Genomic DNA, 22,878 nt, shown 5'->3' on the forward strand with positions numbered 1-22,878 from the left:
AGTTAGAAGCTGGGAGGTGATAGGTGAAGTCGGGAGTGGGTGGGGGGATGAAGTTAGAAGCTGGGAGGTGATAGGTGAAGTCGGGAGTGGGTGGGGGGATGAAGTTAGAAGCTGGGAGGTGATAGGTGAAGTCAGGGGAGTGGGCGGGGGATGAAGTTAGAAGCTGGGAGGTGATAGGTGAAGTCAGGGGAGTGGGCGGGGGATGAAGTTAGAAGCTGGGAGGTGATAGGTGAAGTCAGGGAGCGGGCAAGGGGATGAAGTTAGAAGCTGGGAGGTGATAGGTGAAGTCAGGGAGCGGGCAAGGGGATGAAGTTAGAAGCTGGGAGGTGATGGGTGAAGTCAGGGGAGTGGGCGGGGGATGAAGTTAGAAGCTGGGAGGTGATAGGTGAAGTCAGGGGAGTGGGTGGGGGGATGAAGTTAGAAGCTGGGAGGTGATAGGTGAAGTCAGGAAGCGGGCAAGGGGATGAAGTTAGAAGCTGGGAGGTGATAGGTGAAGTCAGGGGAGTGGGCGGGGGATGAAGTTAGAAGCTGGGAGGTGATGGGCGAAGTCAGGGGAGTGGGTGGGGGGATGAAGTTAGAAGCTGGGAGGTGATAGGTGAAGTCAGGGGAGTGGGTGGGGGGATGAAGTTAGAAGCTGGGAGGTGATAGGTGAAGTCAGGGGAGTGGGTGGGGGATGAAGTTAGAAGCTGGGAGGTGATAGGTGAAGTCAGGGGAGTGGGTGGGGGGATGAAGTTAGAAGCTGGGAGGTGATGGGTGAAGTCAGGGGAGTGGGTGGGGGGATGAAGTTAGAAGCTGGGAGGTGATAGGTGAAGTCAGGGAGCGGGCAAGGGGATGAAGTTAGAAGCTGGGAGGTGATAGGTGAAGTCAGGGGAGTGGGCGGGGATGAAGTTAGAAGCTGGGAGGTGATAGGTGAAGTCAGGGAGCGGGCAAGGGGATGAAGTTAGAAGCTGGGAGGTGATAGGTGAAGTCAGGGAGCGGGCAAGGGGGATGAAGTTAGAAGCTGGGAGGTGATAGGTGAAGTCAGGGGAGTGGGTGGGGGGATGAAGTTAGAAGCTGGGAGGTGATAGGTGAAGTCAGGGAGCGGGCAAGGGGATGAAGTTAGAAGCTGGGAGGTGATGGGTGAAGTCAGGGGAGTGGGTGGGGGGATGAAGTTAGAAGCTGGGAGGTGATGGGTGAAGTCAGGGGAGTGGGCGGGGGATGAAGTTAGAAGCTGGGAGGTGATAGGTGAAGTCAGGGGAGTGGGCGGGGGATGAAGTTAGAAGCTGGGAGGTGATAGGTGAAGTCAGGGGAGTGGGTGGGGGGGATGAAGTTAGAAGCTGGGAGGTGATAGGTGAAGTCAGGGAGCGGGCAAGGGGATGAAGTTAGAAGCTGGGAGGTGATAGGTGAAGTCAGGGGAGTGGGCGGGGGATGAAGTTAGAAGCTGGGAGGTGATGGGTGAAGTCAGGGGAGTGGGTGGGGGGATGAAGTTAGAAGCTGGGAGGTGATAGGTGAAGTCAGGGAGTGGGCAAGGGGATGAAGTTAGAAGCTGGGAGGTGATAGGTGAAGTCAGGGAGCAGGCGGGGATGAAGTTAGAAGCTGGGAGGTGATAGGTGAAGTCAGGGAGCGGGCAAGGGGATGAAGTTAGAAGCTGGGAGGTGATAGGTGAAGTCAGGGGAGTGGGCGGGGGATGAAGTTAGAAGCTGGGAGGTGATAGGTGAAGTCAGGGGAGTGGGCGGGGATGAAGTTAGAAGCTGGGAGGTGATAGGTGAAGTCAGGGAGCGGGCAAGGGGATGAAGTTAGAAGCTGGGAGGTGATGGGTGAAGTCAGGGGAGTGGGCGGGGGATGAAGTTAGAAGCTGGGAGGTGATAGGTGAAGTCAGGGGAGTGGGTGGGGGGATGAAGTTAGAAGCTGGGAGGTGATAGGTGAAGTCAGGAAGCGGGCAAGGGGATGAAGTTAGAAGCTGGGAGGTGATAGGTGAAGTCAGGGGAGTGGGCGGGGGATGAAGTTAGAAGCTGGGAGGTGATGGGCGAAGTCAGGGGAGTGGGTGGGGGGATGAAGTTAGAAGCTGGGAGGTGATAGGTGAAGTCAGGGGAGTGGGTGGGGGGATGAAGTTAGAAGCTGGGAGGTGATAGGTGAAGTCAGGGGAGTGGGTGGGGGATGAAGTTAGAAGCTGGGAGGTGATAGGTGAAGTCAGGGGAGTGGGTGGGGGGATGAAGTTAGAAGCTGGGAGGTGATAGGTGAAGTCAGGGAGCGGGCAAGGGGATGAAGTTAGAAGCTGGGAGGTGATAGGTGAAGTCAGGGGAGTGGGCGGGGGATGAAGTTAGAAGCTGGGAGGTGATAGGTGAAGTCAGGGGAGTGGGCGGGGGATGAAGTTAGAAGCTGGGAGGTGATGGGTGAAGTCAGGGGAGTGGTGGGGGGGATGAAGTTAGAAGCTGGGAGGTGATAGGTGAAGTCAGGGGAGTGGGCGGGGGATGAAGTTAGAAGCTGGGAGGTGATGGGTGAAGTCAGGGGAGTGGGTGGGGGGATGAAGTTAGAAGCTGGGAGGTGATAGGTGAAGTCAGGGAGTGGGCAAGGGGATGAAGTTAGAAGCTGGGAGGTGATAGGTGAAGTCAGGGAGCAGGCGGGGATGAAGTTAGAAGCTGGGAGGTGATAGGTGAAGTCAGGGGAGTGGGCGGGGGGATGAAGTTAGAAGCTGGGAGGTGATGGGTGAAGTCAGGGGAGTGGGCGGGGGGATGAAGTTAGAAGCTGGGAGGTGATGGGTGAAGTCAGGGGAGTGGGTGGGGGGATGAAGTTAGAAGCTGGGAGGTGATAGGTGAAGTCAGGGGAGTGGGCGGGGGATGAAGTTAGAAGCTGGGAGGTGATGGGTGAAGTCAGGGGAGTGGGCGGGGGGATGAAGTTAGAAGCTGGGAGGTGATGGGTGAAGTCAGGGGAGTGGGTGGGGGGATGAAGTTAGAAGCTGGGAGGTGATAGGTGAAGTCAGGGAGCGGGCAAGGGGATGAAGTTAGAAGCTGGGAGGTGATAGGTGAAGTCAGGGAGCGGGCAAGGGGATGAAGTTAGAAGCTGGGAGGTGATAGGTGAAGTCAGGGGAGTGGGCGGGGGATGAAGTTAGAAGCTGGGAGGTGATAGGTGAAGTCAGGGGAGTGGGCGGGGATGAAGTTAGAAGCTGGGAGGTGATAGGTGAAGTCAGGGAGCGGGCAAGGGGATGAAGTTAGAAGCTGGGAGGTGATAGGTGAAGTCAGGGAGCGGGCAAGGGGATGAAGTTAGAAGCTGGGAGGTGATAGGTGAAGTCAGGGGAGTGGGTGGGGGGATGAAGTTAGAAGCTGGGAGGTGATAGGTGAAGTCAGGGGAGTGGGCGGGGGATGAAGTTAGAAGCTGGGAGGTGATGGGTGAAGTCAGGGGAGTGGGTGGGGGGATGAAGTTAGAAGCTGGGAGGTGATAGGTGAAGTCAGGGGAGTGGGTGGGGGGATGAAGTTAGAAGCTGGGAGGTGATAGGTGAAGTCAGGGGAGTGGGTGGGGGATGAAGTTAGAAGCTGGGAGGTGATAGGTGAAGTCAGGGGAGTGGGTGGGGGGATGAAGTTAGAAGCTGGGAGGTGATAGGTGAAGTCAGGGAGCGGGCAAGGGGATGAAGTTAGAAGCTGGGAGGTGATAGGTGAAGTCAGGGGAGTGGGTGGGGGGATGAAGTTAGAAGCTGGGAGGTGATAGGTGAAGTCAGGGAGCGGGCAAGGGGATGAAGTTAGAAGCTGGGAGGTGATGGGTGAAGTCAGGGGAGTGGGTGGGGGGATGAAGTTAGAAGCTGGGAGGTGATGGGTGAAGTCAGGGGAGTGGGCGGGGGATGAAGTTAGAAGCTGGGAGGTGATAGGTGAAGTCAGGGGAGTGGGCGGGGGATGAAGTTAGAAGCTGGGAGGTGATAGGTGAAGTCAGGGGAGTGGGTGGGGGATGAAGTTAGAAGCTGGGAGGTGATAGGTGAAGTCAGGGGAGTGGGTGGGGGGATGAAGTTAGAAGCTGGGAGGTGATAGGTGAAGTCAGGGAGCAGGCAAGGGGATGAAGTTAGAAGCTGGGAGGTGATAGGTGAAGTCAGGGGAGTGGGTGGGGGGATGAAGTTAGAAGCTGGGAGGTGATAGGTGAAGTCAGGGAGCGGGCAAGGGGATGAAGTTAGAAGCTGGGAGGTGATGGGTGAAGTCAGGGGAGTGGGTGGGGGGGATGAAGTTAGAAGCTGGGAGGTGATGGGTGAAGTCTGGGGAGTGGGCGGGGGATGAAGTTAGAAGCTGGGAGGTGATAGGTGAAGTCAGGGGAGTGGGCGGGGGATGAAGTTAGAAGCTGGGAGGTGATAGGTGAAGTCAGGGGAGTGGGCGGGGGATGAAGTTAGAAGCTGGGAGGTGATGGGTGAAGTCAGGGGAGTGGGTGGGGGGGATGAAGTTAGAAGCTGGGAGGTGATAGGTGAAGTCAGGGAGCGGGCAAGGGGATGAAGTTAGAAGCTGGGAGGTGATAGGTGAAGTCAGGGGAGTGGGCGGGGGATGAAGTTAGAAGCTGGGAGGTGATGGGCGAAGTCAGGGGAGTGGGTGGGGGGATGAAGTTAGAAGCTGGGAGGTGATAGGTGAAGTCAGGGGAGTGGGTGGGGGGATGAAGTTAGAAGCTGGGAGGTGATAGGTGAAGTCAGGGGAGTGGGTGGGGGATGAAGTTAGAAGCTGGGAGGTGATAGGTGAAGTCAGGGGAGTGGGTGGGGGATGAAGTTAGAAGCTGGGAGGTGATAGGTGAAGTCAGGGAGCGGGCAAGGGGATGAAGTTAGAAGCTGGGAGGTGATAGGTGAAGTCAGGGGAGTGGGCGGGGGATGAAGTTAGAAGCTGGGAGGTGATGGGTGAAGTCAGGGGAGTGGTGGGGGGGATGAAGTTAGAAGCTGGGAGGTGATAGGTGAAGTCAGGGGAGTGGGCGGGGGATGAAGTTAGAAGCTGGGAGGTGATGGGTGAAGTCAGGGGAGTGGGTGGGGGGATGAAGTTAGAAGCTGGGAGGTGATAGGTGAAGTCAGGGAGTGGGCAAGGGGATGAAGTTAGAAGCTGGGAGGTGATAGGTGAAGTCAGGGAGCAGGCGGGGATGAAGTTAGAAGCTGGGAGGTGATAGGTGAAGTCAGGGGAGTGGGCGGGGGATGAAGTTAGAAGCTGGGAGGTGATGGGTGAAGTCAGGGGAGTGGGTGGGGGGATGAAGTTAGAAGCTGGGAGGTGATGGGTGAAGTCAGGGGAGTGGGTGGGGGGATGAAGTTAGAAGCTGGGAGGTGATAGGTGAAGTCAGGGGAGTGGGCGGGGGATGAAGTTAGAAGCTGGGAGGTGATGGGTGAAGTCAGGGGAGTGGGCGGGGGGATGAAGTTAGAAGCTGGGAGGTGATGGGTGAAGTCAGGGGAGTGGGTGGGGGGATGAAGTTAGAAGCTGGGAGGTGATAGGTGAAGTCAGGGGAGTGGGTGGGGGGATGAAGTTAGAAGCTGGGAGGTGATAGGTGAAGTCAGGGAGCGGGCAAGGGGATGAAGTTAGAAGCTGGGAGGTGATAGGTGAAGTCAGGGAGCGGGCAAGGGGATGAAGTTAGAAGCTGGGAGGTGATAGGTGAAGTCAGGGGAGTGGGCGGGGGATGAAGTTAGAAGCTGGGAGGTGATAGGTGAAGTCAGGGGAGTGGGCGGGGATGAAGTTAGAAGCTGGGAGGTGATAGGTGAAGTCAGGGAGCGGGCAAGGGGATGAAGTTAGAAGCTGGGAGGTGATAGGTGAAGTCAGGGAGCGGGCAAGGGGATGAAGTTAGAAGCTGGGAGGTGATAGGTGAAGTCAGGGGAGTGGGTGGGGGGATGAAGTTAGAAGCTGGGAGGTGATAGGTGAAGTCAGGGGAGTGGGCGGGGGATGAAGTTAGAAGCTGGGAGGTGATGGGTGAAGTCAGGGGAGTGGGTGGGGGGATGAAGTTAGAAGCTGGGAGGTGATAGGTGAAGTCAGGGAGCGGGCAAGGGGATGAAGTTAGAAGCTGGGAGGTGATAGGTGAAGTCAGGGGAGTGGGCGGGGGATGAAGTTAGAAGCTGGGAGGTGATAGGTGAAGTCAGGGGAGTGGGTGGGGGGATGAAGTTAGAAGCTGGGAGGTGATAGGTGAAGTCAGGGGAGTGGGTGGGGGATGAAGTTAGAAGCTGGGAGGTGATAGGTGAAGTCAGGGGAGTGGGTGGGGGGATGAAGTTAGAAGCTGGGAGGTGATAGGTGAAGTCAGGGAGCGGGCAAGGGGATGAAGTTAGAAGCTGGGAGGTGATAGGTGAAGTCAGGGGAGTGGGTGGGGGGATGAAGTTAGAAGCTGGGAGGTGATAGGTGAAGTCAGGGAGCGGGCAAGGGGATGAAGTTAGAAGCTGGGAGGTGATGGGTGAAGTCAGGGGAGTGGGTGGGGGGATGAAGTTAGAAGCTGGGAGGTGATGGGTGAAGTCAGGGGAGTGGGCGGGGGATGAAGTTAGAAGCTGGGAGGTGATAGGTGAAGTCAGGGGAGTGGGCGGGGGATGAAGTTAGAAGCTGGGAGGTGATAGGTGAAGTCAGGGGAGTGGGTGGGGGATGAAGTTAGAAGCTGGGAGGTGATAGGTGAAGTCAGGGGAGTGGGTGGGGGGATGAAGTTAGAAGCTGGGAGGTGATAGGTGAAGTCAGGGAGCGGGCAAGGGGATGAAGTTAGAAGCTGGGAGGTGATAGGTGAAGTCAGGGGAGTGGGTGGGGGGATGAAGTTAGAAGCTGGGAGGTGATAGGTGAAGTCAGGGAGCGGGCAAGGGGATGAAGTTAGAAGCTGGGAGGTGATGGGTGAAGTCAGGGGAGTGGGTGGGGGGATGAAGTTAGAAGCTGGGAGGTGATGGGTGAAGTCAGGGGAGTGGGCGGGGGATGAAGTTAGAAGCTGGGAGGTGATAGGTGAAGTCAGGGGAGTGGGCGGGGGATGAAGTTAGAAGCTGGGAGGTGATAGGTGAAGTCAGGGGAGTGGGCGGGGGATGAAGTTAGAAGCTGGGAGGTGATGGGTGAAGTCAGGGGAGTGGGTGGGGGGGATGAAGTTAGAAGCTGGGAGGTGATAGGTGAAGTCAGGGAGCGGGCAAGGGGATGAAGTTAGAAGCTGGGAGGTGATGGGTGAAGTCAGGGGAGTGGGTGGGGGGATGAAGTTAGAAGCTGGGAGGTGATGGGTGAAGTCAGGGGAGTGGGTGGGGGGATGAAGTTAGAAGCTGGGAGGTGATAGGTGAAGTCAGGGAGCGGGCGGGGATGAAGTTAGAAGCTGAGAGGTGATGGGTGAAGTCAGGGGAGTGGGCGGGGGAAGTTAGAAGCTGGGAGCTGATGGGTGAAGTCAGGGGAGTTGGCAAGGGGATGAAGTTAGAAGCTGGGAGGTGATGGGTGAAGTCAGGGGAGTGGGCGGGGGATGAAGTTAGAAGCTGGGAGGTGATAAGTGAAGTCAGGGGAGTGGGTGGGGGGATGAAGTTAGAAGCTGGGAGGTGATAGGTGAAGTCAGGGAGCGGGCAAGGGGATGAAGTTAGAAGCTGGGAGGTGATGGGTGAAGTCAGGGGAGTGGGCGGGGGATGAAGTTAGAAGCTGAGAGGTGATGGGTGAAGTCAGGGGAGTGGGCGGGGGAAGTTAGAAGCTGGGAGGTGATGGGTGAAGTCAGGGGAGTTGGCAAGGGGATGAAGTTAGAAGCTGGGAGGTGATAGGTGAAGTCAGGGAGCGGGCAAGGGGATGAAGTTAGAAGCTGGGAGGTGATGGGTGAAGTCAGGGGAGTGGGCGGGGGATGAAGTTAGAAGCTGGGAGGTGATAGGTGAAGTCAGGGAGCGGGCAAGGGGATGAAGTTAGAAGCTGGGAGGTGATAGGTGAAGTCAGGGGAGTGGGTGGGGGGATGAAGTTAGAAGCTGGGAGGTGATAGGTGAAGTCAGGGGAGTGGGCGGGGGATGAAGTTAGAAGCTGGGAGGTGATGGGTGAAGTCAGGGGAGTGGGTGGGGGGATGAAGTTAGAAGCTGGGAGGTGATGGGTGAAGTCAGGGGAGTGGGTGGGGGGATGAAGTTAGAAGCTGGGAGGTGATGGGTGAAGTCAGGGGAGTGGGTGGGGGGATGAAGTTAGAAGCTGGGAGGTGATGGGTGAAGTCAGGGGAGTGGGTGGGGGGATGAAGTTAGAAGCTGGGAGGTGATGGGTGAAGTCAGGGGAGTGGGTGGGGGGATGAAGTTAGAAGCTGGGAGGTGATAGGTGAAGTCAGGGGAGTGGGCGGGGGATGAAGTTAGAAGCTGGGAGGTGATAGGTGAAGTCAGGGGAGTGGGCGGGGGATGAAGTTAGAAGCTGGGAGGTGATGGGTGAAGTCAGGGGAGTGGGTGGTGGGATGAAGTTAGAAGCTGGGAGGTGATAGGTTGACAACTTGGTGGATGGCTGTGATTATAAAGAACTTTGTCTTGGGAGAAGGAGAGGCATTGGGCTGAGGGATTGAATCCTAGAACGTTGTCTCATCTTGGTGCTTCCAGATTTCACAATTCCAAACCATTCCTGGGCAGCTTCCAAGGTCACTCAGAACTTGGCCTTGTGAACATTCAGAATCTAATTTAAGCCTGCACTGGCTCCCAGGCAACCAGTGCCCAAATCTCAAAACTCTCACCCTTCCTTACACATCCCTCAGAGGCCTCGGCCTTCACAACACCTCACAGCTCATTCCACCGCAGAGATACTGGCGCTGCTTAACTTTCTGCCTCTTAATCATCCTCAGATTTGATGGCTACACCATGGCCAACTATTCAAAATTCAAAGCAAATTTGTTAGCAATACGGTACCGTATATGTCACCGTTTACAGCCCTGCGATTCATTTTCTTGCAGGCATACTCAGTAAATCCAAGAACCGTAGCAGTATCAATGAAAGTCGGCACCCAACAGGGCAGGCAAACGACCAGTGTGCAAAAGACAACAAACCGTGCAAATTTCCCACCGCTGTCTGTAAGGAGAGTGTACGTTCTCTCCGTAACTGGGTGGGTTTCCTCTGGGTGCTCCGGTTTCCTCCACAGTTCAAAGACGTACCAGTAGCTAGGCTAACTGGTCATTGCAAATTATCCCGGTCATAAGGCGGGGGTTAAATCAGGGGTTGCTGGCCAGCATGGCTCCGAAGGACAGAAGGGCCCATTCTCCACTGTATCTCAATAAATGAAAAAAATAATAATAAACAAACAATAAATATTGAGAACATGAGATGAAGAATCCTTGAACGTGAGTCCAAAGGGTGTGGGAAAATTTCAATGATGGGGCAAGTGAAATTGAGTGAAGTTATCCACTCTGGTTCCAGAGCCTGATGGTTGAGGAGTAGTAACTGTTCCTGAACTTGGTGGTGTGAGTCTTGAGGCTCCTGTGCTGTCAGCTTCTGAATGCCCAGGCTTTGGAAATTTTCATATTCCGTATCTCCTTACAGCACGGGCCATTCAGCCCATCCAACCTATGCTTGTAATCCCACTCCCTCACTGATTTTCTCTATAGCCTGTCCTGCCAGCTAACCCAACAATCAGCATACCTCTTGGATGTGGTAGGAAACTGCAGCACCCAGGGGACAGCCACACGGTCATAGAGAGTGTGGGCGAACTCCACACAGACAGTACCTGATCTGAGGGCTGAGCCTGGGACACTGGTGAGGTGTGAGGCAGCGATACTGTTCTGTGGACACCACCACTGCCATCCAGATTGCTCTCCTTCAGTTTCCCCTGCTTCCTTTCTTGTTGCCGATGAGCGGGTTGAGGTTGGCGGGCGGGTGATATGTTAGTTTTTGTGTGAGGGAGGAGTTGGGGATTTGGGGTCTGATGTCCTTGTTGGCTTTACTGTGTGGGTGATCAGTTAGTTTTTGTGTATGAGAGAGGGAGTTGGGGGTTTGATGTTATCGCCGCTTTTTTTTTGCCAAGGGAGAGGGTTGGTGGTTTGGGGTTTGATGTTTCAGCTACCATTTTCTGTGTGGGCAATCTGTTAGCTTTTATGTGAGGAGGGAGTTGGGGGGGGGGGGGGGGTTGGGGTTTGTGAATTTTGTTTCTTTTTCCTTTTCATGCAGGGAAAGGGTGATGTCTTTCTTTTAAAACCCCCCGTGGTTTTTTCTGTATTTCATGGAGAAGACAAATATTGGAGTTGTATATGCATACCTTAGCAATAAAAATGAACCTTTGAACCCTACACCCATAACACGTTGCTTATAAAATAACCAAAATATCACTCCCCCATCCAATTATCTCCTTATGGGTGGGGGTGGGGGGTTAGTGCCTGTTCTTGTATGACGTGGTTTGTTTGAATTGTCCGGGGTGTTTCTCCAATATTAGAGATACTATATTGAAGAAATCATTCCAAAACCTTCAATTGATCTGAAGTCAGGTATTTTTGACAAGAGCATAACTTGCACTAGAGTCTTAAAGAACATAGAACAGTACAGCTCAGTGCAAGCCCTTTGGCCCATGATGTTGTGCTGACCCATTACCTATTCCAGACATCCCACCCTGCAAAAACTCATTTCAAAGAAGTAGCGCCATCAATTTGCGGGAGACTCCCGGGAGAGGTGGGATGTCTGCAATAGAGTAGCTCCTTAGCAGCTAGCCAGCTAGTTTATATAACATTAGCTATGCTAATGAACGAATGATGCCTGTTAAACTCACCTCAACACGTCTTTTACATTTTAACCCACCATGGGCAATAGAAAAGTCACTGTTGCAAACAGTGCAGCAAGCAACACTCTCATTATTTTTGACCCCTATTAGGCAGGGGTACACTTTAGTGTAGTCTGGGGTGAAGTACGTTTTTTTTTGGAACACTCTGCCATGGTGCGCGCTTGCTCTCTCTCGCTCTCAAAAAAACTGATTTCCAGGATATTGTATATAATTTGCAAGCGTCGGGGAGCAGCTATCAATATGTGGGAGACTGCCGGAACTTCCGGGAGAGGTGGGATGTCTGCTATTCTAAGATCAATCTAACCCTTCCTTCATACATGGCCCTCCATTTTTCTATCATCCATGTGCCTGTCTAAGAGTTTCCGATGTTTCTGCCTCTACCACCACCAGTAGCAGGGCTTCTCCAAGTCTTTACTGAACTGCTAAGGCCTAGTTTATACCGGTGGTAAATCCAGCCCTTGAGTGCCTTCTGAGACTGGGCCAATCAACCTGTCAGCCTGCTAATTTCTAGAGATTCCTGTTCACAGGGCAACACTTCACCGCACTGTTCCGCTGAGTTAGCCTTTTGAGAAGATCTTCAGCCTCAGTCAGATGTTCTAAGGGCGTCACTGTGTGGTGGGCGGAGGCAAGCACATCGGAATGCAAGTGAGGCTGAAAGCTTAGTAGCATTTCAACAATCTGAATGGAACATTCTTACAAACCAGCCGCCCCTTCTGAACTAGCCTTCTTATCTAGACTTTTTAAAAATATCTTTATTCACTTAGTCAGACCTGGCTCATCACTGATTCATCTCTGATTGTCATGGTGAGAAAGATTATTGGAGAATAAACCAGAGTGGTGGGTGTAAAGTCCCTTACTGGCCAGGTCTACATTGCACCCATATAATTATCAAAGCACATCCACTTAAGATGAGTAGAGGAATGTTTAGGGGAGCTGCCAGGTATTTATTTTACGTCGAGAGCACCCAGTACCTCCAGAATGTTGTTAATGCAATACTGTTATTTAAGACATTCTTAGATCGCCACGTGGATGTAAGAATAAATGGAGGGTTATAGACTGTGTACGAGGGAAGGGTTAGACTGATCATAGAATAAGTTATGTAGGTAGGCTCACATACATGGTGGGCTGAAGGACCCGTACTGTGCTCTGTGTTCTAAAACACTGGCTAGGCCAATGGTATTGAACGCAGTTCTGGGGGCCCCAATGCAGGAAGGATGTGGAGAGGGTGTAGAAGAACTTTACTGTGATGCTGATTTGATTAGAGGGTACGAGAGGTTGAGTTGTTTGCTCTGACACTTCGGAAGCTGAGAGAAGACCTGACAGAAGTTCATCAGAGGCATAGATAAGGTAGGCAGTCAGACTCCTTTTTACAGGGCAGAAATGTCAAGTAATAGAGGAAATGCATTTAAAGTGAGAGGGGGAAAGTTTAAAGGGAATTTATTTTATTTTATTTGTTGAGATAAGTGGCCCTTCTGGACCCTTCAAGTCGTGCTGCCCAGCAACCCCCGATTTAACCCTGACCTAATCACAGGACACTTTACAATGACCTACCAATCCGTACGTGTTTGGACTGTGGGAGGAAACCGGAGCACGTGGAGAAAACACACACGGTCATGGGGAGAACATACAAACTCCTTACAAACAGAGGCAGGGAATGTGTGGGGGAAATTGTTTTGGGAAAAGAGAATGGTGAGTGCCTGGAAAGCTGACAGAGGTGCAGTGGAAACACTGAGTCCCCGGATCAGGGTCACAGAAGCCTTGGGAGCAGGTGGTTGTATGAGCAGCCGGTGCACATCACAAGCCCTGGTTATGCAACCACTGACACCAAGCAGGCAATCTCAGAGGAGTATTGATAACGGCTGGGGTCACCCATCTTGTAAAGACACTGCCCAGCAAAAGGCAATGGCAAATCACTTCTGTAGAAAAATTTGCCAGGAACAATCATGATCATGAGACCATGATCGCCCACGTCATACATCACGGCACATAATGGTGATGATGAGAGGGATATGGTCCATGTGCAGGCAGAAGAGAATCAGTTTAATGTGCCATTTTATCTGGCACAGACATTGTGGGCCGAAGGGCCTGTTCCTGTGCTGTACAGTTCTACGTCTCATGTCTGCAGATCTTGTCTGCTGAATAACAGCCGTGAACTAAAGATGTTTTTAAAACAACCCAATAACATTAATAATGACTGGTTATCTTTATACACTTAGTGACCGCTTTATTGGTTCACCTGTACACCTGTTCATTAATATTTACTCAGCCAATCATGTGACAGCAACTCAATGCATAAAAGCACGCAGACATGGTCAGGAGGTTCAGTTGTTGTTCAGACCAGGCATCAGAATGCAGAAGGAATATGATCGAAGTGACATTGACCATGGAGTGATTGCTGGTGCCACACAGCATCTCCGAAACTGATGATCTCCGATTTTCTCACACAACGATCTCTAGAGCTATATATGCCATGGACCCCTACCATTAACTGAGGGGTCCGTGGGGTGGCAGTGGAAATGTAGCAATTGGCATAACGTTCTTGCAGTGCCAGTGACTCAGGTTCAATTCCGCCACTGTCTGTAGGGAGTCTATACGTTCTCTCCATGGCTTCCTCCAGGTACCCCACATTCCAAAGACATACGGATAGCGTTAGTAAGTAGTGGACATGCAATGTTGGTGCTAGAAGTGTGTGCTGCTCACAGCACAATCCTTGCTAATCTGATTCAATGCAAACGAAACATTTCATTCTATGTTTCAGAATTTCGATGCACATATGACAACTAAAGGTAATTGCGCAAGTCATATACAAATTATGTTAACATGTAATGTACTGCGCTGCTGAAGAACAAGGTAGTTAACATTCTGTGAATGCCTGTTACCACAATAACGCTTAACCTTGATCTTAATCTTTCCAACCCAAGAAAACAGCCTCTTCTTGCTACCCCGTGAAATCCCCTCAGAATCCTGTGCACCTCGGCAATGTCCCATCTTGTTCTTCAGAACTCCCACGAGAATACCCCATCTTAATTTCTAACCAAGAAAGTGCTCACACCGCACCAACTCACAGGCAGAGTGGAGCAAATGGTAGAGTTGCTGCCTCACAGCACCAGATCCTGGCACCGGCTCTGTCCGTGTGGAGTTTGCACGCTCTTCCCCTGACTAAGGGGAGTTTCCTCCGGATGCTCACGTATCCTCCCAAATCCCAAATAAATGTTACCGGGCTCTTTTAATTACCTCCAGTGTGTAGATGAGGGGTTGAATCTGGGGGAAATTAAAGAGAATGTGGGGGAGTAAATAATGAGATACACAGTGGCTGATGGCAGTATGCACTCGACGGGCCAAAGGATTCTGTTTCCCCGCTGATACGACTGCATCCTTTTACTAATTACAACTCTCTATAAAACGAGCTCTGGTGCCATCTCATGGCCAATTCCTTATCTGCTGCCTGCCCAGTAGCAGATTGTCACAGTTCTCCCTTGCCTGTATCTCCTCTGTTTGAGAGCAGTGGGCATGCACAGCACCTAATCTCTGCACCCTCGTCTCTCCCCACCACACGATCAATAGTAATAGTGACTACACTCACTTCTGCCCTTTGACACTCTCCAACTTCTGGCATAGTGCTGGTGTCCTCCAGGGTGAAGACTGACACAAAATATTTATTAAGTTTGTCTGTCATCCCCCATTACTACACCTCCAACGTCATTTTCCAGTGGTCCAATATCCACTCTCTCTGTCATTTATTCTTAAAATGCAGTATCCGAAAAAACTTTTGATATCCTATTGGCTAGCTTACCTTCATATTTCAACTTTTCTCTCTTTAATGCTTTTTTCAGTTGCTTTTTGCTGGTTTTTGAAACTTCCCAAACCTCTAACTCTCCCCACTAATGTTTGCTATGTTATGTGTCCTCGCTTTTACTGTTATCCTGGTCTTTGAGTTCCCTTGTCAGCATGTTTGCCTTATCCTCCCTTTGGAATAATTCTTTTTCGGGATGAATCCATCCTGTGCATTCCAATTGCCCCGGGAAACTCCAGCCATTGCTGCTCTGCCATCACCCCTGCTAGTGTCCCCTTCCAATCAACTTTGGCCAGATCCTCACTCGTGCCTCTGTAATTCCCTTTCTTCACTGATACATCTGATTTTATCTTCTCCATCTCAAACTGCAGGATGAATTCTATCATATTATGATCACTGCCCTCTAAGGATCCCCTCACAAATCCCTAACCAAATCTGGTTCTTTACACAACACCCAATCCAGAACTGCCTTTCACCTCATGAGCTCAACTGCATGCTGCTCTAAAAAGCCACCTCAAAAGCATTCTACAAACTCCCTCTAGCACCAACAAGATTTTCCCAATCTGCCTGCATATTGAGATCCTCCATAACCATCATAACATTGCCCTTTTTACATGCCTTTTCTATGTCCTGTTGTAATTTGTACCTCATATCCTAGCTACTATTTGGAGGTCTGTATATAACTCTGGCAGTAATCCAGTCACGTTAAAGGGAGCTTGCCATTTGCGACATGACACTCCACTAATGTCTCTCTTCTGAAGCAACTTGCTGGCTGTTAAGGGACTTCAGGAAACTGGAAAAAGATGCTATAAAAATGCAAGCCTTTTTCTTCAATTGATGGAAGTCCCTTCCTGACCAGAGTCAGCGACCCCGCCGGAAAAACGTGCATGGTTGTGTCACCAAGTGGTTTCAGGAAGCCCTCTGCAGTTCAAAGCCTTGAAAATGGTTAGTGACAGTTTTCACTTGAGTAAAGTACTGGCTAGAGGTCTTGCCTCTGGGAACAGAACCCAGGAGCAAAAGATATTCCTACAAAGTGCTGGGGGGAACTCAGCAGGTCAGGCAGCATCTATGGAAATGAATAAACAGTCGACGTTCTAGGCCAAGACCCAACATCAGGACTTTTGTGCATGTTGCTTTGGATTTCTAGCATTGGCAGAATTTCTTGTGTTCCTGAAGCTTTATTTTTTTTTAATTAAACAGATTGTGGATATTGACAGCAGCTGTCTGTACTTAATTCCACCCTCCCCACAACCCCCCACCCCACCAAGATGATTAGGCAGAGAGTCCCAGGTAGGGACAGTAGGTAGATTTCCTTCACAAAGGACATTATCAAGCAATGGATTTCATTGTAATCCAGTGATTTTATGGTTAAAATTACCAAGACTTCCTATAATGTTAGATTTATTAGGAAATTTAAAGTCTCATGTCTCTCAATCAAAGACTCCAGCAACATCCAGTCAGACCTTAAGACATAGGAGCAGAATTAGGCCATTCAGCCCATCGAGTCTGTTCCACCATTCCATCATGGCTGATCCCTGTACACCTGCCTTCTCGCCATAACCTTGGATGCCCTGACCGATCGGGAAACGATCAACTTCCACCTTAAATATACTCACAGACTTGGCCTCCGCTGCAGTCTGTGGCAGAGCATTCCACAGATTCACTACCCTCTGGCTAAAAAAAATCTCCTTACTTCTGTTCTAAAGGGTCACCCTTCAATTTTGAGGCTGTGCCCACTGGTTCTGGATACCCCCACCACAGGAAGCATCCTCTCCACATCCACCCCATCTAGTCCTCTCAACTTTCAACAGAACCTAGCTCCTGCACCAGATCTGGAGACCTATCAGCCCATAGTTCCAAATATTTGCTCAGTTCCATTTCCCAAGAGGTTATAATTTTCCTGAATTCCTCCCTCCCTTCCAGTTCCCGATTCAGAGCCATTTCTGGGATGTGACTGAGTCAATTCTTTAGTCTAACTTCATTTTTCTTATCAGGTGTAAAAAATACAAACCGGACCAGGGGATTTCTCCCGATGTAAAAAGAGAGAGAGTTGGTGATTTGTCAGGTTCTTGAACCTGCTCCACCATTCAATAAGATCACACCAATGTTCTGCTGTCGTTGTCTTGCTGCTTGTTGTGTTGTGTGTTATTCTGCTGAGTACTGTGGGCAGGCTATGTCGGCGCTGGAATGTGTGGTGATACTTGTGGGCCCCTCCCAGCACACCCTCGGGTTGCTAATGAAAACCATGCATTGCACTGCAAGTTTTGATGTACCTGTGATTTTTTTAAAAATTGAATCTTGAATTCTGAATTAGCAACTGAGTGGAGCAATTGTAAGAGGAATTTGGAACTAGATTCGTGCACAAGGATTTCTCAGTTCAGGATATTGCTCCAATTGCTGGATTTTTAACCTATTCATACCTCTTTTATCTCCGTTCTAGACCCTTGTCACAACTTCCCTTCCCACCCATCTTTGTGTCGTCACCAAACTGAGCAACCCCACTCTCAGTGCCTTCATCCTTCATTTATACCATTTGTGGCGGACTGAGTTCCAAACACCGATCCCTGTGGCAGACGTTACGCCCTGTCACACATTTTTGCCTGTTCTTTGTTTCCTGTTGGCCACCCAACCTTCCATCTATGTCAAGATATCACTTCCTACACCGTGAGCTTTTATGCTCTCAACAACCTTCGATGTAGCACCTTATCAAAAGCTTTCTGAATGTCTCAATATAGTACATCCACCAGTTCCCCTTTATCCACAACACACATCGTTTCTTCAAAGAACTCCAATAAGTTAGTTAAACGCTATTTCCTTTTCACAAAACCATGTTGACTTTTCCTGACTATCTTGAATTTCTCTTAATGACCCAGTAGATACCCTTAATAATTAACTACTTTTAATATTTTCCCTAGAAGGTCAGATGTTAAGGTTACAGTTTTACACTTTCTGTCCTAAACCTATATTTTGTCTCCTTTTTGAACAAACCATAATTTTAATGGAACCTTTCCTAAATTTAGTGAATTTTGCAAAGTTTAAATCAACTCATCATTTCATGGACCACTTTTTTAAAGACTCTCTGGACCTGAAGACTTCTCTGGCCACAGCTCCAACTATTGGCTCAACACTATTTCACTAGAGGTTGTAATTATCCCAAATTCCTCCTTCACTTCCAATTTGCAATTTGCACCATTTCTGGGACATCGACTTTACTTTCCTGAATGATTCCTGGATTCTCTGATTCCTTGCAAAAAAAAGGCACTATTGATCACAATCTTGAATATACTCAATGACCAGGGTAGAGAGTGTTGGAGTGGTACTCCTTGGAAGGAAACCCACCCTGACAGCATAAGAAAACGGCCAGTGTGCTGCAGAAACCACGACTTACTCCCATTCCTTGCGCTTTGCCTGGGGTGTGCTGTGCATCTTGTGGGCTTCGTGCGCTTTGATGACGTCCCTGTGATCCACCAGGGCTCCTCGCCTCCGGTAGGGAGCCGCCAGACCGCCGTCCGTCATCTGGTAATACTGCCCCTGGTGGAATGCGTGAGGGCCGCGGTGAATGGCCGAGTCACTGCCAGCCGAGCCCTTCATGTCGCACACCGCATCGTAGTAACTCGGCGGGGACGAGGGTCGGAGGTCAGGGGCGGACGCCCCAGGGCGACCCCTGGGGTCCATCCACCTTCTTGGGTTTGCGTTCATCGGTCTCTCCGGCCAGAGTGAGGTGTAGGAACTACTGCAAAAGAGAACAAAAACATAGAATAGTAGAACACAGGAACAAGACCCTTCAGCCTGTGAAATTACACGAGCGACACTTAATCCCTTCGTAGACACAAGAGATTCTGCAGCCGCTGGAAATCTGGAACAATGCACACAAAATGTTGGAGGAGCTCAGCAGACCAGGCAGTGTCTATGGAGAGGAATAAGCAGTCAACGTTACAGGCTGTGACCTTCCACCAGGACTCTCTCCTGCCTGCACACTATTCCATATTCTGTATATTCATAAGCCAACCTAATAATAATAATAATAATAATAGGCATCCATTAGTCTCATGAGACCATGGATTTGTGCCTTGGAAGGTTTCCAGGGCGCAGGCCTGGGCAGGGTTGTATGGGAGACCGGCAGTTGCCCAAGCTGCAGGCCTTCCCCTCTCCACGCCACCGATGTTGTCCAAGGGAAGGGCATTAGGACCCAAGCAGCTTGGCACCAGTGTCATCGCAGAGCAATGTGTTGTTAAGGGCCTTGCTCAAGGACACAAACACACTGCCTCAGCTGAGGTTCGAACCAGTGACCTTCAGGTTACTAGCTCGATGCCTTGCCCACTAGGCCACGCGCCAACACCAAGCCAACCTAAGAGCTTCAACATCATGTTTATTTCCACTCATATACTATACCCTGTGAAATTTATTCAGGCAGGAAAATTATAGCCGTGAGGAAAGTTGTAGATAAGCTATGGATATTTTCTGTGGATCAGTGGAGGCTGTGGGGAGACTGTGGTGGTGAAATTATGAAAGGCCTTGTTAAAGTAAACCCAGAATCAGAATCAAACATTAATCCCAGTTCTTCTTCTCCACAACCCCATCAACTACCCGCCCCACAGATTCTACCACTCACCTACACACACTATGGGCAAATTTACCGCAACCATCCCACATGGCTATGGGGTGTGGGGAGAAACAGGTGCCTGTGAGGGAAATCCAGTGTAGTTGTGAGAAGAACACAGTCAGTGCTGGGAGGGCAGGATCGAACCCAGGTCCCTGGAGAAGCAAGGCAACAGCTCGACCTACTGTGACACCCTTAGGGAGGCCTTGGAGTGATCTGAACTCAGGGATGGGAATTCTGAAAAGGGCAGAATTTCAGGGGGTGTGAGAAATTCCTAAAGTCGGCAAATTTGTCTTTCAGATGAAACATGCAACTCAGAGATTGTGATATAAAGGATCCCATAGAGTTATTGAGAGAGCAGGGGAGTTCCCTCTGCTCGGCTGGCCCAAATGTTACCTCCATCCATCAACATCCACTTGAAAGGTCTCAAAGGTACATTTAATGTCGAATGTATACAATATACATCCTGAAATGCCTTTTCTTCGCAAACATCCACGAAAACAGAGGAGTGCCCCAAAGAATGAATGACAATTAAATGTTAGAACCCCTCCAGCTCCCCCCTCCTCCCGCGCGTAAGCAACAGCAGGCAACAATCCACCTCCCCGCCCCTGGCAAAAAACAGCAGATGTTCTCAGAACCAGATTTAATATCGCTGGCATATGTCATGAAGTTTGTTGTTATGTGAAATCAGTAATTAATAATAAAAACTGGGAATTACAGTAAATGCATTTGTATTTTAAAAGTTATATTAAATAAGTACGGCATTGCTGTTTGGTGGGATCTTGCTGCGTACCAGTTGGCAGCTGCATTTCTCACATCTGAGCAGCGGCTGCAGTTTAAGAGGCTGTTAATCACCTTGAGGCCCTGAAAAGGAAATGCCTGAAAGTTGCTGAGAAAATGCAACTCCTAGTCTTCCTTCCTGGAAATGGTGTGTGGCGTGCCACGTCACCCAGTGTCCCACACCTCGGGACCTGCAGATGTGAGGAGCTTTCATCGATTCATCACCCACCCATCCACTACCACCAGTCGAGTCAAACTTCCCCACTTCCCCCCAGAATCCTTGCAATGGCATCTATCTGACCGCTGAAAGTAAAACGTATTGTCAGAGTACATACGCCGCACCACATACAACACGGAGATTCTTTCCCTGTGGACATCATGAGCAAATCCATGGAACAGTAACTGTAAACAGGACAACAAACTGTGTAAATGCAAATATAAACAAACCACAATGAATAGGGAGTGTGAAATAACATGAAATGAAAGAGCATGAAATAACAAGATAAAGAGACCTTAACGTGAGACTGTCGGTAGTAAAATGCGTGCAGAAATCCCCTTTTGTTCAGGAGCCTGATGGCTGAGGGGTTGTAATTGTTCCTGAACCTGCTGGTGCGAGTCTTGAGGCTCTTGTACCTTCTACCTGATGGCAGCAGCGAGAAAAGAGCACAGCCTGGGTGGTGAGGATGCTGCTCTTCCACAGCAATGTTTTATTTAAATGTGCTCAATGGTTGGGTCTGTTTTACCCGTGACGTACTGGGCCGAATCCACTACCTTTTGTAGGATTTTCCACTCAAAGGCGATTAGTGCAGACAGCGCCCACCGAACGGCTCCCACTGACTCCAAACAACTGAGTCAACTGGAGCTCAGCTGGTTCACTCACAACAGAACTACATTCCTGAACTACGTTCCGATGTTAACTTACATGCAAGTTAACGGGACTCCTTTGGGTCACGTTACACTGCCTGCCCGCTCTGTACATGTGAAGAGCACAGATCCAACACAACATTTGCAAAGCCCCGAGACAAAATGTTTTAGGTTTGCAGTGAGGCTTTAATTTTTAACCTCTAATTTGAGGAAACATTTCATTCGCTTTAGGAGCTGTATTTCCTCAGAGTAACCACGTCAGTGGATGTATTAGAGGCGCTGGAGTGGAACACAGCGAGTTCTTCTGCTGCTGTAGCCATCCACCTCAAGGTTCAACAAGTTGAGTGTTCAAAGATCCCTGCAGTGCACACCACTGTTGTAACATGTGGTTATTTGAGTTACTGTTGCCTTCCTGTCAGCTTAAACCAGTTCGGCCGTTTTCCTCCGACCCCTCTCGTTATCAAGGCACTTCCCCCACGGTCCTGCTGTTCACTGGAATTTTTTTTTGTCTATCACGCCAAACTCTAGAGAGTGTTGTTCGTGAAAGTCGCAGGGAATAAGCAGTATCTGAACCACCCTGTCTGGCACCAACAATCACTGTATAGTCGAAGTCACTTAGATCACATTTCTTCCCCATTCTGATGTCTGGGCTCAGAAAACAACTGAATCTCTTGACCATGTCTGCATGCTTTTAAGCATTGAGTTGCTGCCACATGATTGGCTGATCAGATTTTGCATTAATGAGCAGGTGTATCTAATTATGCAGCCACTGAGTACGATTTGGTCTGATGGATCGTCACACTGATGCTGGGCCACATTCACTTTCTTTCAATATCTTAGTCTTGTGCTTCCATCTTGTGGACATCGCTGAGCACTGCCTGAGACCTGGAGACACTGGAATCCCGAGCAGCGACCGATCTGCTGGGGAGACTCAGTGGGCCCGAGCAGCACCGGGTGGAACAGCTGACGCTCTAGGTCAAGACCCTCCCTCAGGACCGAGTGTGGAGAGGGGCAGCAGGCAGGATCTGGGTGTGAACGTTCTGGAAATACCGCAGCTGGTAAACGGGAGCCCAGTATTCAGGATCAGCGTCAAAGCAACAGGGTTTACTGCTAACCTCGAAGGCAGCTGCCCGCAGCCACAAGCACTTGCACAGCTCCCACTCCAGCAATTCAGATTCACCCCTGACCTTTGCTGCCATTAACATGGAGCTTACCTGTCTCCCCTGCCACCTCTATTCTCCACTCTGACCTTTTACCTCTTCCCTCCTGCCTATCACTTCCCCTGGGTCCTCCCCTTTCATCTCTCCCATAGTCCATTCTTGTCTCTATAAGATTCTTTCCTCCTTTCCCACCCAACTGGCTTCACCTATCATCATCCCGTCGCACCCGCTCTCCCCTCCCCACCTTTTTATTCTGGCGACTTCCCCCTTCCTTTCTGGTCCTGATGAAGGGTCTCGGCCTGAAACGTTGGCAGTTTGTTCACTTCCATCGATGCTGCCTGACCTGCTGAGCTCCTCTGGCATTCGGTGTGTGGTGCTTTATACCCCCCGTGTTGGATTCAGAACTTTAACATCGTATCAGCGAGGGTTGTGCTGGGGGCAGTCAGCTGGTGTCTGGCACAAACACAGGCATACCCACAACTCGTTACCCTGGCCAGAGTCTTTGGAATGTGGGAGGAAGTTGGAGCACCTGGAGGAAACCCACGCAGTCACGGGGTTCGAACCCCGATTGCTGCCACTGTGAAGCGATGCCAGCCACAGAGCCCACATCTCAAAAACGTGCAGGTTGGTGTGTTAACTGGTCTCTGTAAGCTGGCCCTGCTGGGTAGGCGAGTGCTATGATCTGGGCGGGGAGGAGGTTGATGGGAATGTGGAGAGAAGGGAACGGGGTTAGTGTACGGGGGAGTGGCTGATGGCCAGCATGGACTCAGAGGGCCGAAGGGCCTGGATCAGTGCAGTACATTTGACGATTCTGCAACCTCCATCAGTCCCACAGTGCTCTCATCACCCAATCAGACTGAAGAATTCCCACCGACAGAAAAGAGGGAGAAAACGCAATCAAACTTTTAAACATTAAATGGAGCATGAAGTTAAAAATGATTAATGATTATGAGATGTGATAAAAACTCTCTAAAAGCTTTCTTTAAAACATTCAGTGCTTTGAAATATTCATGAGAAGAACTTACAATCAAGATCACATAAAATTATAATTTTTAGGTCCAGATAGTTTGTTCA

General features: G+C 50.2%; 1 protein-coding gene across 1 annotated transcript in view; it reads right to left on the bottom strand.

The window, feature by feature from the left end:
- LOC140739674 (voltage-dependent P/Q-type calcium channel subunit alpha-1A-like) overlaps positions 1 to 22,878 on the bottom strand; it is a 376,031-nt gene that overhangs the window by 343,248 nt on the left and 9,905 nt on the right. The window contains exon 2 of the mRNA XM_073068045.1: positions 17,789 to 18,133. Within this exon, the coding sequence (XP_072924146.1) occupies positions 17,789 to 18,133 (345 nt within the window). The remainder of the gene's footprint in view (positions 1 to 17,788; positions 18,134 to 22,878) is intronic.

This window comes from Hemitrygon akajei, chromosome 16, assembly GCF_048418815.1.
Source record: "Hemitrygon akajei chromosome 16, sHemAka1.3, whole genome shotgun sequence".
NCBI classification, from domain to species: Eukaryota; Metazoa; Chordata; class Chondrichthyes; order Myliobatiformes; family Dasyatidae; genus Hemitrygon; species Hemitrygon akajei.